Source organism: Habropoda laboriosa, unplaced genomic scaffold, assembly GCF_001263275.1.
Source record: "Habropoda laboriosa isolate 0110345459 unplaced genomic scaffold, ASM126327v1 scaffold88, whole genome shotgun sequence".
Taxonomy (NCBI): domain Eukaryota; kingdom Metazoa; phylum Arthropoda; class Insecta; order Hymenoptera; family Apidae; genus Habropoda; species Habropoda laboriosa.
The window spans coordinates 649,342-667,844 of NW_017100219.1; the positions used below are offsets into that span (position 1 = coordinate 649,342).

At 44.3% G+C, this 18,503-nt stretch overlaps 1 protein-coding gene across 1 annotated transcript in view; it reads left to right on the plus strand.

Moving 5' to 3' along the window:
* The window catches only part of LOC108570994 (titin), a 42,329-nt gene extending 26,735 nt beyond the window's left edge, over positions 1-15,594 (plus strand). The window contains exons 4-6 of the mRNA XM_017932939.1: positions 6,811-7,160; positions 7,502-7,704; positions 7,832-15,594. Coding sequence (XP_017788428.1) covers positions 6,811-7,160; positions 7,502-7,704; positions 7,832-15,553 — 8,275 coding nt within the window. The 3' untranslated portion in view covers positions 15,554-15,594. The remainder of the gene's footprint in view (positions 1-6,810; positions 7,161-7,501; positions 7,705-7,831) is intronic.
* The last annotated feature ends 2,909 nt before the right edge of the window (positions 15,595-18,503 follow it).

The following is an 18,503-nucleotide window of genomic DNA, read 5'->3' on the forward strand; positions in this document are numbered from 1 at the left end:
GTCCTCCCGTTTTTACACAAGGTGATTGCGGTTCAAATTTAAGGTGATCCCCCGAAGGATAAAGCATTGTTCGGTTGGAAAAATCAAGGATAACGAACGATCGGACGTCGATAAATACACAATTTTACCTTACACGGAGATGCTCGAAGGTCGTGCAAAGTAGACGACAATGAAGTTGAGCGCGAGGAGTCGCGATAGATGCGAGCTTTAATCGAGTCAAGGACGATCTGGGATCGTTGCAGGTCGAAGATGTGCCAATTAGGTCAGAATGGTTGCCTTCGTTCAATTATTCTCTTCCTCGTGAACGTCGCTTATACCGCTCGTATTCTTCTTCTTTTTCTCCGTTTTGTTTTATCGCGTTCCAGGTGAAATTTCGAAAGTTTTTTAAGCGTTTCAGCGGGTTATTACAGAAATCTGACCGAAAAGTGCCATCGCGCTTCTTTCGTTTGATGTGGAAAAATTGCGAAAATTTTGATTCGGAAATTTTCACCGAATACGACTGTTCGAAGGTAACACGAGACAAAGGTAAAATTCGTTGTGTGCAGGATTTTTAGTCAACTTTTTATAAAAGAAATAGAATAAAATTTGCACTTCGTGTCCCGATAAGGTGGCATTTTTCTATGTCGATTACGAGGAGCGCGACCGTGGTTAAACAAACTCATTCGAATAAAATTTATGCGTTTCTTAGGCAATAATTGACCGAGCGCGCGTTACCGAAAAATAATTTCTAAGTAATAACCAAAAATTACAATCTAAATAATAGATTACAAGAAATAGAATAAAATGTACACGATCGTTTAAAAGCTTTGTACATGTGTAGGTACAGTTTTGGTGGTTCGAATGGTCCCTCGTGATCGAAAGTCGTGCCGGCGAGAGAAATAATTTGGTAGGTGGGACGGGGGCCAACTTTTGAGGAAGTTTCGTAGCGCGATTTAATATTTGTACTCCGCTAGCGTAAACAGGATCGCGGCAAATTGCACCGATAAATGTAATCCAGGTTCTTGCTAGATTGAAACGCTTGACCTGGATGGAGAACCTCGAAGGAATACGATCGCGAGATGATCGTAGGAAAATTGATTGTGTGCCTATGATCGAGGAGAGAACTCGTCTACTTGAGATGGATTTACCTGGTGCAAGATAGATCTTCGATTTACGTCCCTGGGATTTCACGAATTATATTAGAATTTCTTTGCCGAGTCTCTGTCATTATTTCACCTTGATTCGTGCATCTATTTTTTTTTTAGAAGCTTTAGCTCAGATAGATCTACCTAGATCGCGATAGATCTTAGATTTATGTATCTTCGATATCGTGAGAAATTCGTAATTTCTTCGTTTTCTTTTCATCGTTATTTCATTTCGATTCGTGCACCTACCTTTTTAGATTTTTTTTATATCAGACAGATCTATCTGGATCAAGATAGATCTTCGATTTGCGTTCGATATAGTGAGAAATTCGTAATTTCTTCGTTTTCTTTTCATCGTTATTTCATTTTAATTCGTGCATCTATATTTTTAGGTTTTGTTATCTCAGCTAGATTTACCTGGATCATGATAGATCTTCGATTTACCTTCGATATCGTAAAAACTTTATAAATCATATTAACATTTCTTTACTTCGTCTCAATCATTATATTATCTTGATTCGTGCATCTATGTTTTTAGATTTTTTATCTCAGCCAGATCTACCTGGATCATGATAGATCTCTTATTTATCTTCGATATCGTAAAAAATTCCTGAATTATATTGGAACTTCTTTGCTTCATCTGCATCATTACTTCATTTCGATTCGTGCATCCATATTTCTAAATGTTTTGTCTCAGCTAGATCTGCCTGGATCATGATAGATCTTCGATTTACCTTCAATATAGTGGAATTTCATAAATTATATTTCAATTTCTTTGCTTCATTTTCATCATTACTTCATCTCGATTCGTGCATCCATATTTCTAAATTTGTTATCTCAGCTAGATCTTCCTGGATCATGATAGATCTTCGATTTACCTTCAATATAGTGGAATTTCATAAATTATATTACAACTTCTTTGCTTCATCTCGATTCGTGCATCCATATTTCTAAATTTGTTATCCCAGCTAGATCTTCCTGGATCATGATAGATCTTCAATTCACCTTCGATATCGCAAAAAATTCATAAATTACATTAGAATTTCTCTGCTTCGTCTCCACCATTATTCCATCTCGATTCCTGCATCTACATTTCAACATTTTTTTCTCTCAGCCAGATCTCGTCCTTCACGCAACTCCTCGTTACATATCAAACACAACAAAGTCACCGCCGTCATCGTTCCTACTACTATTATTACCTACTCTCCTCCTAGTATCGATTACACGCCCGCTCTCCGTATTAACACATTCGTCGAAATATTTCACTTCTACGAGGGGGTGGTTCGGTTTAAATCGATATTCGACTTTATGCGGGGACGAACACGATCAACGTGTGCACGCGTTCGAACCGATTAAAATCGAGAGACTGGCTGGATTCCTCGACAATTACTCCACGCTCGTCACTCTCCTAGGTGTTATCCGGATTAATTGGTACACGTGGAATCACCGTGATAGGAATTCCGTGTTTTCGATGATTCTTTAATCGAGACAAATAGAGTTGCGCCGGGCAATCCGATATTCTCTAGCGTTGTAGGTACGCAGAGAAGTGAGAGTACAGAAGGCAGTTCATCAAAGGCTAGAGGAACAGAAAACCGTGTGGTTCTGCATCGAAATTTGGCGCGCGTGCGCCTGTTACGTGTTTTCTACCCTTTCTTTTCTTCTTTCCTTTTTTCTTTTCTGTATGTTCCACCTTTTACGGTCGTGATGCGTTTCGAACGTACCGATGCGTGTCACGAGTCACGAGCAGCCCGTTTGCGAAATCTTCCTTTGACCGGTTTTCAATTTCCAAACGGTCTTCGCGTTCCAGCCGAATCGGATAAGGCCACCTTTCCACGTGTACCTGGGTACGCTGCCGTTTAGAAGTATTGGGATACCTGTTGTGTTTGTGCAGGAAGTATTGGGGGATTTAAATTGCTAGATTTATCAGTCAGTTAGATATAACAAAAATTAATCTTACGCCTCACTTTTGTATACGTTCTTGTACACCTCTGTTTAGTAAAGATCTAAATGTTTATGATACGTGACGAAAGGCCCTTCGGTCCCAAGCGGGGTCGTAGACAGTATTAGGGCGTTGCGTAGGAGCATTCTCAGTCCGTATACAGTGCTCTTACCATCAAGTAGAAAAGAGAACCTTCCTTGTGTCCAATAAAAGTTTATCGTTTAAAATAAGGATTATTAATTATTTAACAACCAATAACTCCCGTAATCCAATAGAAACTGTTGCAAACATTCACATAATTCTAGTACAGACGATAAAGGGATATACACCCAGTTCTGTTTTTACACGGTTTTCATTTAACACGGTCTAGAAAAATAAATTCAATTTCCTTTTTACACATTTTCCTCCCGTAATCCAATATAAATTACATTTTTTGGCAAAGTTAGTGTTGTATGAGACACTTAGAAGGTGAAATGATTAACTTCAGTTTTTGATATTCTTCCAATTTTTGTGTCGAAGCACATGCTTCGTGCTTAATTTTTCATAAATAAACCAAATTTAATTAATTTGGTTTCATGGAGATAGTCGCTTTGGCTTCTGAGCGGCTCATATATCAGTAAAAATATTTTCAAATTAAATTTATCAAATTTCTTTTATTTCTAAAGAGTTAAGCACCAAGTATGCGTTTTTAGATGATAGTAAAATTGGAAGAATTTTAAAAAGTGGTGAGTGGCTCACATCATTAAAAATATCACCAAATTAAATTTATCAAATTTCTTTTATTTCTAAAGAGTTAAGCACCAAGTATGCGTTTTTAGATAGTAAAATTGGAAGAATTTGAAAAAGTGGAGTTAATCATTTTGCCTTCCGAGTGGCTCAGATATTAATAAAAATATACAGAGTCTTCACGCTATTAGTTTCCAGCGTTTAATAAAAGAGGAAAAGTTTTTACACGAAATTTTTTCAATTGATAGCTATAATTGTTTCTATCCTTACGAAAACTGTGGATCGAGACAAGTTCAACGATCTACGATGAACTCACTTCCAAACTCAATTTCGTCTCAATGTTTGGCATAGCATAATCAACGGGACACTGTTAGGATATTGCGTACTCGTTGTACAATACCATTCCTGACTTAATCATTTTTTCTCAGGATCTTAATAATTTCAGAATGACCGCGCAGGTTTGCTTTACATTCAATAAGCGCCCTAATATTTACAAGCGAGAGTGTATGTGTGACGCGACAATTCTCATAACAGATGGGTATTGACTACAGTTGATGACATCGTACAATGTTGTAGGCTTGCTTCATTCAATTACTGTCCTAATACTTACGAAAGGGAGTGTACGTATTATTATGTACCTTATCGCTTTGCCAATCAAACGAAATGCAAATTAAGAAACGTGTATACGAGACTTCTGAGCGAGATTAGAAAAATTGGGAAAAAATGTATAATCTAAAAAAAAGTGATCTTATTCCTATTTTAAAATGATGAAAATCGTTCTTCGAAATTTCAAATTGAAATTATACCAAATGTTAAAAATCCTCGCTATTATTTCGAAACGAAACTACCTGTACAAAATGTCTGAGAGAGATTAGAAAAATTGATAAAGAATTTGTAATCTAAAAAAAAAAAAGATCGATCCTATTCCTATTTCAAAATGATGAAAATCGTTCTTCGAAATTTCAAATTGAAATCACACTAAATGCTACAAATTCCCGTTTTTATATTGAAACAAAACATCTGAGAGCGTTTCGAAAAATTGGTGAAGAATTTGCAATCTAAAAGAAAAAGATCTTAATCCTATTTTAAAATAACCTAAATTTCTAAATTGAAATCGCACTAAATTAAAAAAAAATTCTCGCTATTATTTCCAAAACGTATCACACCCACGTATATTTGAAGCCTCAAAAGCTATACATTTTTAGTAGTCGATTTTGTCGTCGATATTAAACGCCCGCTAGGGGATGGAAGAGAATCACGTTGGCGTTTTGACGGGTCACACTCTCTCCCTAATTGACATGGAGATTACGGTATCACGGTCGTGGAACTGTATCGATGTTTCCTCGCTTAGTTAATTACCAATTACTGCATCCTGGAACAATAAATACATCGTGTCAGCGTTATTCGGTAACATCGCCGTGTAAATCGGAAGCTTATTAAAACCTGACACGGCGCGTCTCCCAACCTGAAAATTCACAGAAACGAACATTGAACCGAGCTATATACGTACACAAATCCTTACAATGAATTCTTCGTTAATATACCACACACGTGATAGATTACCATCGGTCGATAAGAAGATTACATTTAGAGCGGTAAACAGCTCCGGTCGCAGCTGGACAACCTGCTAAACGACTCATCAAGGTCGTGTTTCTGTAATCTCTGCCTCGTTGCGTGGAACGACCGTTTAAATGGAACAAAGTACGGTTGATTCGCGACGGTAAAACGGGAGAACGACGAGATTCAGATTTTTCTCTATTCCTTTCTTTCTTTTTCCAGAGGCGACAAACGCGAACGATTTAATCCCTCATTTCGAATCGTATTCCAATTACTTAGCCAAATGAACGGCGGCCGTGCGCACGAGATCTAACAAAGTGATCGTGAACAACGAACATGCAACTCGTGTACGACGATAATCACATGCGTGACTAGAGTGACGTCCACACGGCTGCAACACCGGCCAGTTTATCAATGGGCCGAAGAGCCGATAATCTCTGCCGGCGGTCGAGTTGCATGAATATTCGCGAACCGTGGCGAAATCAGTTTTGTCCACCAATTAGCTTTTGCGGTTGTTTACGAAAGGGAGGGAAAAATGGGGAAAGAAAACTGCGTTTCGTTCGCTCGGCCTTCTAGCTGACTCGTGAATAAGGCTACTTAGGAGATTCCTGCCTTAGATTTGACCAGAAATTGTACATACCGGGTGTCCCAATTTTTCCGGATCAAACTTCGTCCGTGTGTTCTATGGGCAGAAGAGAGAAATGTTACGTGAACGTACTGTCCGACAAACCTAAAGTGAAGCCTCTGACGTCACAGCCTAGCAAAATGGAGGCAAAATAGACGGTTCAGGTCATCCCCACTACTCTTGGGTCTTGCGCTGCAGGCCCTTGAGGGGACGTTGCGTTGTAGGTAAATGGTTTAGACAAACGAAATTAAGTCAGCTGTCGATAATGTAACACGCTGATAAAAGGATGGAAAACTAAAAATTATTTGGTCGCCTTGTCCTCTTACCTACGTTGGCGCGTAAGACATATTTTAATAGCGCAGACGTTCATTTCTAAGCGACTCATACGCGATAAATTGTTATTGCAAAGGAAGCCTCAGGCAATGTATTAGTATTTTTTAACAGTTAGAAAACTAAATTGTAAATATTTTTTTCCTATTCCTGAATAATAAAAGTAGATTTAGTATTTATTATTAGAATTTATTTTATTTTATATTTTATTTCTGTATTATGTACATCGCAGTAACCGTGATTCTGCTACTGTTCCCTTAATTTCCTATTATTGCCGTAACTTTTTAATAAAGCTTCAAAAGACCTATGTTTGTATAACATTTTTTTCTAATTTCAACCCGTAGAAGATACTGACAAAGTTTGATCAAAGAAAAGTAGGACACCCAGTATATAGGATTACGTGTTTTTGCGAGGATTAGCGAGAAAGGTTAACGTTAGTCCAACTGCTGTTTCTTTCACTTTTCTCAGAACTCGTTGATTATATTATTTTTCACTTGCGAATCTTTCAGACGACATCGTTGCCCGCATAATTTACCCCAAGATCACCTGGAGATCCCTCGGAACGAGCCAGTCCATGCGGTGTCCTCCTATCGTGAGGAATTCGACGCGAAGCATGTTGACAAGCAGACGATCTACCATCACGAGGATCATCTTCGCATGGAAGGAGAATTCATCGGAGAGAGGCGGACAGATTACGTGGCGACAAGGGGCGAAAGGGCACCGGTGAGGAAACCTCAGGACAACTTGAAACCGGAGGGTGATTTCATCGGCAGACCGAAGGAGGAAGCGCCGAAATATGGCGACCGTGCACCTGTTAGGAGACCGCAGGATAATCTCCGACCTGAGGGGGAATTCGACAGTGCGTTCTACTTTCTGGAAATCGTAGAATTTTTTGATTAAGCATTTCAAGCGATCCCTTTGAATTTCTTCAGAAATCTTACGAATATTATTTTGAGGAATATTTCTTTTTACTAGCTCCACTGAAAATCGTAGAATTTTTAACGCACTACGAATCACTTAATTTCGTGTTACTCTGAGAAATTTTCTTCTTTACTAACTGTACTGGAAATCTCTTCGGTATATCTTACACTTTCGTTCAATTTTTGTGGTCACAAATGTTATCCCGAGGAATATTTTTCTTAACTAACTGCACGGAAAATCTTTTCAGAACTCTCACGCGTTTACTCAATTTTTGTACAGGTACAACCACCACAGAGCTGGTGTTCACCGGAACTCCCGGCGAACGTCCAGGCCCTGTGCGTCGCAACACCTACACCAAAGTGGAAGGTGAATTCCTCGACTCGACCACCTCAAGATCCGAGTACATTGATCATCGCACTGTCCAACGCGCAGAGATTATCAAACGTACGGATAACCTCACCGTGGGAGAGGGTGAATTCACGGTAAGTACTTTAAAAAACGAAGAAAGAAAGAAAATATCTATACGCCAGTTCGAGAAGCCGTCAACTTGCCCCAGTTACTGCTATTTCGGTAACATCGATCGTTTATCGAAGGCGAAATCTGCTACAGGGTACCTCTCATCTCAAGGAGGATTTCCACACGTACGACATGGTCGACAGGCAGCTACCTCGACGTCGGCTAACCAATACAGACGAAGACGATCGTTTCTACAGCAAACAAGATATCGTCGAGAGCACTACAACTACCCAGGAACAGTACCGAAGCTTCGATCAGACTGATTACAGAAGCACAGCGGTGATCAGACGTGACGACAACCTGAGACCAGAGGGACCATTCGAAGGAGTGCCTCGTACGAAGGACGACTACGTTGTGCCTGCTTTAACTAGGAGGCCAGAGCCACAGAGACCTAAGGATAACTTGAAGCCGGAGGGGCCGTTTGAGGGAAGGCCTAAGGACGATTATAAACCAACTTGGGGCGAGAGAGCCGATGTGAAGAGACCTCAGGATAACTTGAGACCAGAGGGACCGTTTGAAGGACGCCCCAAGGATGATTATTCGCCTAAGAAAGCGGATAGACCGGAAGTGAAGAGGCCTGAGGATAACTTGAGACCAGAGGGACCGTTCGAAGGTAGGCCTAAGGATGACTATATGCCTACTAGGGGCGAGAGAGCCGATGTGAAGAGACCTCAGGATAATTTGAGACCAGAAGGACCTTTCGAGGGACGTCCCAAGGATGATTATTCGCCTAAGAGAGCAGATAGACCCGAAGTGAAGAGGCCTGAAGATAATTTGAGACCGGAGGGACCATTCGAAGGACGGCCTAAAGATGACTATATGCCTACTAGAGGCGAGAGAGCCGATGTGAAACGGCCTGAAGATAATTTGAGACCAGAGGGACCGTTCGAAGGTAGGCCTAAGGACGATTTCACGCCGAAAACTGCGGAGCGACCGGAAGTAAAGAGGCCACGGGATAATCTCAGGCCTGAAGGACCGTTTGAAGGGAGGCCTAAGGACGACTATGTGCCAACTAGGGGAGAAAGAGCTGACGTGAAACGGCCTGAAGACAATCTAAGACCCGAAGGTCCATTCGAAGGACGTCCTAAGGATGATTTCACGCCGAAAACTGCAGAACGTCCGGAAGTAAAGAGGCCACAGGACAATCTCAGGCCTGAAGGACCCTTCGAAGGACGTCCTAAGGATGATTATATGCCAACCAGAGGAGAGAGAGCTGATGTGAAACGGCCTGAAGATAATTTGAGACCCGAAGGACCGTTCGAAGGTCGTCCTAGGGATGATTTTGCTCCCAAAACCGCAGAACGTCCGGAAGTAAAGAGGCCTCAAGATAATCTAAGACCGGAAGGGCCGTTCGAAGGTCGTCCTAAGGACGATTTCACTCGAAAAACCGCTGAAAGACCGGAAGTAAAGCGGCCGCAAGATAATCTAAGACCCGAAGGACCATTCGAAGGTCGCCCCAAGGATGATTTCTCACCGAAAACAGCGGAACGTCCGGAGGTAAAGAGACCACAGGATAATTTAAGACCTGAAGGGCCGTTCGAAGGTCGTCCAAAGGACGATTTCTCACCGAAAACAGCCGAACGACCAGAAGCAAAGCGGCCACAGGATAATTTGAAACCTGAAGGACCATTCGAAGGACGTCCTAGGGATGTCTACACCCCTGGAGAAAGACGTACGCCTATTAAACACGCTGACAACTTGTATCCTGAAGGAGAATTCGAGAGACCAACACCCATGCCTTACTACGGTCCCAGCGAATGGGCGCCAATCGTGAGACACCCCGACAACCTCTTCCCCGAAGGTGACTTCCTAGACAGAGAGCGTGCAGCGTTCACTCCAGCAGAGCGTAGAACACCTATCAAGCACGACGACAACCTTCGTCCCGAAGGACCGTTCGAGGGACGTCCAAAGGACGACTATAAACCAACCAGAGGTGAACGCGCAGACGTGAAACGTCCTGAGGACAATTTGAAACCAGAAGGACCGTTCGAAGGACGTCCTAAGGACGACTTTTCGCCTAAGAGAGCAGAGCGTCCAGAGATGAAGCGACCTCGGGACAACTTGAAACCAGAGGGACCGTTCGAAGGAAGACCCAAGGACGATTACAAACCAACTAGAGGCGAACGCGCCGATGTGAAACGTCCTGAGGATAATTTGAGACCGGAGGGACCGTTCGAAGGACGTCCTAAGGACGATTTCTCGCCGAAAGTTGCGGAACGTCCGGAAGTGAAGCGACCTCAGGATAATCTGAGACCCGAAGGACCATTCGAAGGACGTCCTAAGGACGATTACATGCCAACCAGAGGAGAGAGGGCTGATGTGAAACGTCCTGAGGATAATTTGAGACCGGAGGGACCGTTCGAAGGTCGTCCAAAGGACGACTTCTCTCCGAAGAGTGCCGAACGACCTGAAGTGCGCAAACCTCAGGACAATCTCTACCCTGAAGGTGAATTCGAGAGACCAGAGAAGCCTAAGTTCGGTCCAGCTGAGAGACGTACTCCGATCAAACATCCCGATAACCTCCGCTCCGAAGGAGACTTCGAGCGACCTGACCACGAAGAGTATCGTCCAGCCGAGAGGCCTGAAGTCAAGAAGCCTAAGGATAACCTGAAGCCGGAAGGAGACTTCGAACGTCCTCGTCCCGAGAAGTTCGGTCCTGCGGAGAGAAGAACGCCGATTAAACATCCGGACAATCTGAAACCTGAAGGAGACTTCGTTGGTAAACCCAAGGATGATTTCACGCCTACCAAAGGTGACAGAGCTGTCGTCAAGAGACCCGAGGACAATCTCAGACCGGAAGGACCCTTCGAAGGTCGACCTAAGGACGATTATCAACCCGTTCGCGGAGAACGAGTGGAAATAGTGAAGCGCACGGACAACCTTCGAATGGAAGGAGACATCGAGACGTATAGGTCTAGAGACGAGTACTCGGACTTCCTGATCCGCGAGAGAACGGAAGTGACCAAGTACCAGGACAATTTACGAATGGAAGGGGAATTCACGGATGTGAGAACTAGAGACGATTTCAAAGTCGTGAGAGGTGAACGAGTGGATATTGTGAAGCATCCTGATAACTTGAAGCCTGAGGGACCCTTCGAAGGTCGTCCAAAGGACGATTATTCTCCTAAGAGAGCGGATAGACCGGAAGTGAAGAGACCGGAGGATAATCTGAAGCTCGAAGGAGAGTTCATCGGCAGACCGAAGGAAGAAGCGCCTAAACAGGGCGAAAGAGCTCCGATCAAGAAGCCCAAGGACAACTTGCGATCCGAAGGAGAGTTCGAGAGGCCTGAGAAGAAACCGTATGGCCCTGCTGAGAAGAGGACTCCCATCAAACACGCTGATAACTTGTATCCCGAGGGAGAATTCGAGAGACCTAAGCCAGAAGAGTTCAGACCAGCTGAGAGACCGGTTGTCAAGAAACCAACCGACAATCTGAAACCGGAAGGAGACTTCGTTGGCCGGCCGAAGGAAGAGACTCCTAGAAAAGGCGAAAGGGCTGACGTGAAGAAACCTAAGGATAATCTCTATCCTGAAGGAGAGTTCGAGGTTCCGGAGAAAACGCCTTTCGGCCCGGCTGAGAGACGCACTCCTATCAAACATCCCGACAACCTTCGCTCCGAAGGAGATTTCACGAGGCCACAGCGCGAGGAATTCAGACCAGCCGAGAGGCCTGAAGTGAAGAAGCCTAAGGACAACTTGAAGCCGGAAGGAGACTTCGAACGTCCTCGTCCCGAGAAGTTCGGTCCCGCGGAGAGAAGAACGCCTATCAAACATCCGGACAACCTGAAGACCGAAGGCGACTTTGTTGGAAAACCGAAGGAAGAGGCTCCGAAACGTGGAGAACGCGCGGATGTCAAGAGACCGCAAGACAATCTTCGCTCCGAAGGCGACTTCGAGCGTCCTGAGAAGTCTCCTGTCAGACCTGCCGAGAAACGAACGCCTATCAAACACCCCGACAACCTGAAGCCGGAGGGAGAGTTCGTCGGGAGACCCAAGGACGATTACAAGCCCACGAGAGGAGAACGAGCCGACGTGAAGAGGCCTGAGGATAATTTGAAACCCGAAGGACCCTTCGAAGGACGTCCGAAGGACGACTTCGTCCCAGTTCGTGGCGAACGAGCGGACATCGTCAAACGAACGGATAACCTACGAATGGAAGGCAACATCGAGACTTACAGATCCAGAGACGAGTACACAGACTTCATAATTCGCGAGAGAGCAGAAGTGACCAAGTACCGGGACAATTTGCGCATGGAAGGAGAATTTACCGACGTTCGAACGAGGGACGATTTCAAGGTCGTGAAAGGAGAACGCGTGGAAGTTGTGAGACACAAAGATAACTTGAGGCAGGAGGGTCCGTTCGAGGGTCGTCCTAAGGACGATTACTCGCCTAAGAAAACAGAGAGACCGGAGATGAAGAAACCCGAGGACAACTTGAAATCTGAAGGAGAGTTCGAGAGACCTGAGAAGAAATCTTACGGACCGGCAGAGAGACGTTCTCCGATTAAACACGACGATAACTTGAAGCCGGAAGGCGAGTTCATCGGCCGTCCGAAGGAACAAGCGCCGAAGAAGGGCGAAAGAGCTGACGTGAAGAAGCCTAAGGACAATTTGAAGCCTGAAGGAACCTTCGAGAGACCGGAGAAGAAACCCTTCGGTCCTGCAGAGAGGAGGAGTCCGATCAAACACCCGGACAATCTAAAAACAGAGGGAGAATTTGTAGGCCGTCCTAAAGAAGAAGCGCCTCTCAGAGGCGAAAGGGCTGACGTGACCAGGCCCAAGGACAATCTACGTTCCGAAGGAGAGTTCCAGAGGCCGCAGAAGTCTCCTGTTGGACCAGCTGAGAGGAGAACGCCCATACGTCACGAGGATAATCTCCACCTCGAAGGAGAATTCGTGGGACGACCTAAGGACGACTTCACGCCGAAACGCGCCGACAGACCAGTCCAGAAGAAGCCTAAGGACAATCTGAAGCCCGAAGGAGAGTTCACCGGCAGGCCTAAGGACGACTACAAGCCAACGAAGGGCGAGAGGACGGAGATAGTGATCCACAGAGACAACTTGAAGATGGAAGGCGACATCGACGTTCGTCGATCGAGAGACGACTACAGAACGATCACCAAGGTCGAGCGAGTGGACGTGGTTCGCCGAGAGGATAATTTGCGGATGGAGGGAGAGTTCGTGGACATCAGAAGACGCGACGACTACAGAGCGACTCGTGGAGAGCGCAGCGAGATCGTTCGACACGAAGACAACCTGAAAACCGAGGGAGACTTCGAGAGACCGGAGAAATCTCCCGTTGGACCAGCTGAAAGAAGGACTCCCATCAAGCATCCCGACAATCTCAAGCCTGAAGGTCAATTCGCGCAACGTCCAAAGGCGCCAACGCCTACGAAAGGCGACAGAGCTGTAGCGAAGAAGCCTAAGGACAACCTGAGAACCGAGGGAGACTTCGAGAGGCCTGAGAAGTCTCCCGTTGGCCCAGCAGAGAGACGTTCGCCGATCAAACACCCTGACAACCTGCATCCTGAGGGAGAATTCACCGGAAGACCTCGACAGGAGACGCCGACCAGAGGAGAACGCGCCGACGTGAAGAGACCCAAGGACAATTTGCATCCCGAGGGTGAATTCGCTAAGAGAACACCGCAGAAAGTTGGTCCAGCCGAGAGACGAACTCCCATTCGCCACGAGGACAATCTTCACCTAGAAGGGGACTTCTACATAGTACCTAAAGACGATTTCACTCCTAAGAGAGGCGAGAGAGCGCCGGTCAGGAAGCCTCAGGACAACCTGAAGCCGGAAGGAGAAATGGACGTCACTCCCAAGGACGATTACAGATACGTGAACGGAGATCGAGTGGAGGTTCGTCGTCACGAGGACCACCTGAAGATGGAAGGAGAGATAGACATCCGACGATCCAGAGACGATTACAAGAAGATCACCAAAGTAGAGAGAGTGGACGTTAGGAAACGCGAGGATAACCTCAAGATAGAAGGAGAGTTCATCGACGTGCGTCGCAAGGACGACTACGCTCATGTGGTCGTCGAACGTACTCCGGCGAAGAAGTATCCGGACAATCTGCGGTCCGAAGGAGAGTTCGACAGGCCTCAGAAGTCTCCTCTGGGACCAGGAGAGAGAAGGTCTCCCATCAAACATCCTGACAACTTGAAACCAGAAGGCGATTTCGAGCGTAGAACTCCAGAGAAAGTTGGTCCGATCGAGCGCAGATCTCCTATTCGTCAGACGGACAACTTGAAGCCGGAAGGAGACTTCATCGGGAGAGCTCGCGACGATTTCACGTCGAAGAGAGGCGAGCGAGCCGAAGTGATTCGCAGAGAGGACAATCTCAAGATGACTGGCGAGTTTCAGGACACCACTTCGCAGAGATCCACTTACACGGTGGTTCGTGGAGAACGCGCGGAGATCAAGCGCCACGAGGACAATCTCAAGGTGAGCACCGGCGCTATGGAGACGAAGACGACCAACAGAGACATGTTCACGCCGACTAAAAACGAAGATTCTCCGGCTGGCAAACCTGTCAGTCGCAGACGTCACATGGAGTCCTCGATTACTCTTGGAGACGACGTTACGACGATGTCCACCACCACTCAGAGGAACTACAACACGTTCACCAAACGCACTGCCAAGGAAGTCGCCGCGAAGATCAGCAGCATGGAGTCAGACAGCAGAAGAAACGTCTCTGCAGAGTCGAAGACGCTGGAGAACGGTCCGGTGGTCACCACTCTGAAGAAAACCACCGGAGAGAGGATCTCCTCCGCTCAGAATGTACACTCTCAACGTGTGATAACCGATCATCGTGCCATACAACCCGACGGACCGAGTCCGCAGGAGTCGAGACGGTCCTTGACGCCTGTCTCGGGTAGTCAACAGTACATAAACGAGCATAATCAAAGAGTACATTCGAGCGAGCAGCATACGAGATCGCAGACGCGAAGAGTCGTCGACGACAGGTCTGTCGCTGACGTTCACAACAGAACCTACGTGGTAGACGGTAGATACAGCGATCAACAGCAGAAACAATTAGAGAAACATCACCAAGAATCTGCTAAGCGTGACTACGTGAACACTCACCACGTGGAGTCTAGGCAATCTGCTACCAGACAGAAACAACAGCACGAGCAGCACACGATTTCCAGTCAGGCTCGTTACAATTCGAATCAGGCGAGCAGCGCTGAGTTCAAGCAAGCGATGAGTGGTCAGTCGATGGAGACCGCGATCACGAAGACCAGCCATCACAGGAAGAATATAATCTCTTCGTCGTCTGCTGACGTTACCAATTCGGTTCTCCACAGACGCGGAGTTACTTCGTCGACAGAGGCTCTTCACACGATTTCTTCGACGGCCGCAGATCAGAAGAAGAGCATTTCCAACTTGGCGGAGAGCGGTCAGTACATCAGCAACTCGAGCCAGAGCAGCGACAGACGAAGTTTGACCTCTTTGCATCGCAGCACGAAGGACGTGAATCCTTGGGCGTCTTCGACGTACGAACGTCCTCAGAGAATCGTCAGACGGGACAATCTGACGGTCGGAGGGAAGTTTTACTCGCACAGCGAGGCGAAGAATTATGGGAATTTCACGAGCCAGAAGGTCGAACGTGTTCACAAACAGGCGAACGTGTCCCATATCAATTTGGGCGATGGAAGTACGGTGACTTCGAGCATGTACAAGAAAGAGTACGCGCCGAGACACAAAGGACCTTGTCCAGCAACTCTGATCGAGGCGAAACAAACGCCTTTTAAACATACCAGGGACACGCAGAAGCACAAGTTCTATATGCCAGTCGTTTCTAATTAACAATCGTTCGAAAAAATTCTCCCCGTTTTTACTGTGAAAAATATCCGAAGGTCTTGGGAAATTAGTTGCTTTTTTTTTCTTGCAAAAATGTTTCGTTTTCTTTTTTAAACCGGAGTTTAAGTATACCCAGGCACCGATTCGATGGAATTAGATCTAAGCTAAATTGCGGGCTGTGATGAACTCGCGTCGTTCGATATTTATTTCACGAAGATCGTTCAATGAGATAAGATACGCGGAACTGCGTCGACTACATATAAGATTAAGCTTATATGCGTTAACATATATATATATACGTATATGCATATGTATATCGATACGATACGTCAATATAATTTTATCCCTGAGTGTTCGATATAAATGCGTTATGTCGATCAATGGCGAAGTATAGTCGAAGGAAGAAATATTAAAAATTGCCTATAATTAATATAATTAAAAATGTGAGAGCTTGAAACATGTTCGAGTATATCGAAAGAAACCTAAAAGATAAGAGCTCGAAGGATGTTCGACTGTATCGAAAGAAACCGAAAAACTAAGAGCTCGAAATCTCAATTAGGGTTGCATGAAAAATGTTGGCTTCGATTCGGTCAATTTAATTCGACATTCGTTTAATTTTTCAATCTCGCTACATTTCTTCCTCCGACTATACCTCGACCGTAAAGAGCATGCAGATGAAACTCCAGTTAAGATTTTGTTTTCGCCTTAAGCCACGTGTATTACAAAGCAATAACTAGAGGTTAAATCCGTGGATACGGACGAATCTGATTGTTAAATTGGGTTCGACCGGGAATTTAGAATAGTTGGCGCCTCTCGAAGGCGACACGTAGCGTCCCTAATCTTTGATCAGCTTCGTTGCTCTACTTAACCGTTTCTTCTGTCTTGCTGACGATTACACCGTTCCTTCAATTTTTTTCTCTCCCCTTTAACATTCTCCACGCGATTTACATTAACCATGAATTTATCGTTCGCAAAATAGGCCAAGTTGTCGCGTATTCGTTCGCGACGAAGGACTTTCGAGGGTTTCCGGTTTCCACGGTCCTTTGCAAACGCTTTGTGCAACGCATATTTTCAGCGTTCCGTCACGGAATGGAAATTATCGTTCTATATATTTTTTCCTTTACTTTATTCTCTCTATTTTCTATTTTCAATTTAGTTCGTTTACACGAGTTATCATGTGTTCTCGATCGATCGAATAAAGATGTTTTGCAATTAATTCTTGGTTTTACACTTTTTTCCCTTGTACTAGAATCGCATGCTGTGTACTATTTTCTTTAAATAGAAAACACACGTAGATTGTATGCAGATAACGTTTACGCTCGCGTGTATTATTACACGTTACTACACTTAAACATAAGATTTCCTTTTTTTCTCCGTTTTTCTTAAGAGACCAAGTGCTGTTCACGTAAGCTGTGAATATCGATAGCTCCATGGACTCGATTGATTATCATTTTATTTCGTTAGACTTGCAGGACGTTTGTATCGTTCGTATGACTTCAAGTAGGGTTATTACTTTTTCTAGCAATTTTAGAGGAACAGATGAACTAACTCGAGTATGTATACTAGATTTACGTATCAACGAGTCGAGGGATTTAATCGTAAGTTTTGCAGGAAGAAAGAAGATCATTGCGGGCCACGTGAAACAGGTCACCTAGTTATTTTTTATGGTGTGCGACAAAATTTTTATACATAATTTAAATGGTCTTAAAGGGTGAATAAGATGGAAAACAAATTTTTTTTAATGGAAAAAGTGGCAGAAAATGAAAGAAGGTTTCACGTTTGATTTAAAATTTTGGAGTCCAAGGCTCGTATCGTTGTTTACGTTTAAATTCACATTAATGTCTGCTACAGCGTACAGTAGAATAAAATATATCCATTCATGTGAAAAAGAAAATTTTCTTCCATCTTATCCTTTTTTTGGCACCATTTAAGTTATGTATAAAAATTTTCTTCTACCACCATAGCGTACAGTGGTGCGACAAAATTTTGATACATAATTTAAGCGGTCTTAATCGTGCTATTGGAGCCTTTTGGCGCACTCCTACGTCAATTCAAGCGTTAATTTGATCCTCTGCACTCTTCCACGTCAATTCAGTGAAAGAAATTTTAAAATGACACGGCTGAAAAAGAAAGTTTGCGGCCGTTGTGGAATGTTTGAATTTGCCACGCGCGTTGTGTACTAAAATTTGCCGTAGCCAAAGGGTTGAAGGATAAATGAGGCGGAAGGCAAATTTTGCGAATAAAAAATATTGCAAAAAATTAAAGGAGGTTTCACGTTTGATTTAAAATTTTAGAATCCAAGGCTCGTATCATTATTTACGTCTGCTATAACGTACAGTAGAATAAAACATACGCATTCATGTGAAAAGGGCACAGGTAATCGTGAAATAAAAAAATTTTCCTCCACCTCGTTCACCTTTCGACACCGTTTAACACGTTAAGCGCCATGTCAGTCACCGGTGAGTGACAGTATACTTTTCGTTCGGGCCGCGTCAGTCACTGTTGACTGACGATATACAATTTAAAAAATGAAAATTCTTCTGTTAATAAATTTTAATAATTTGGAGATCATAAAAGAATGTACCTAACTATTACTTGTTACCAAAAACATAAAATTTTAACGAGTATTATCAAAACACATGCAGTCTTATCGCAACCTTACGCAGATCTCCGGCCGCCAGCGTATCGGTGAAATCGGAAATCGCGGGCTAAACAGAGAGGAAGACAAAACAGGCTTGGCGCTTAACGTGTTAAATTACGTCGCAAAATTTTCTTCCACCACCGTAGCTGAAGAAAACAATTAGCGACCCACCCGGTATACTGTAAATTCGTAGATGCGCGAAACTTACCTTATCACCACTGTTACGACCTAGAAGGCAATGTTTGTATAAAAATATTCGGCATCCCTGATAATTAACGTGTGTAATTAAAAAAAAAAAAAAAAAAAAAGGAGTGA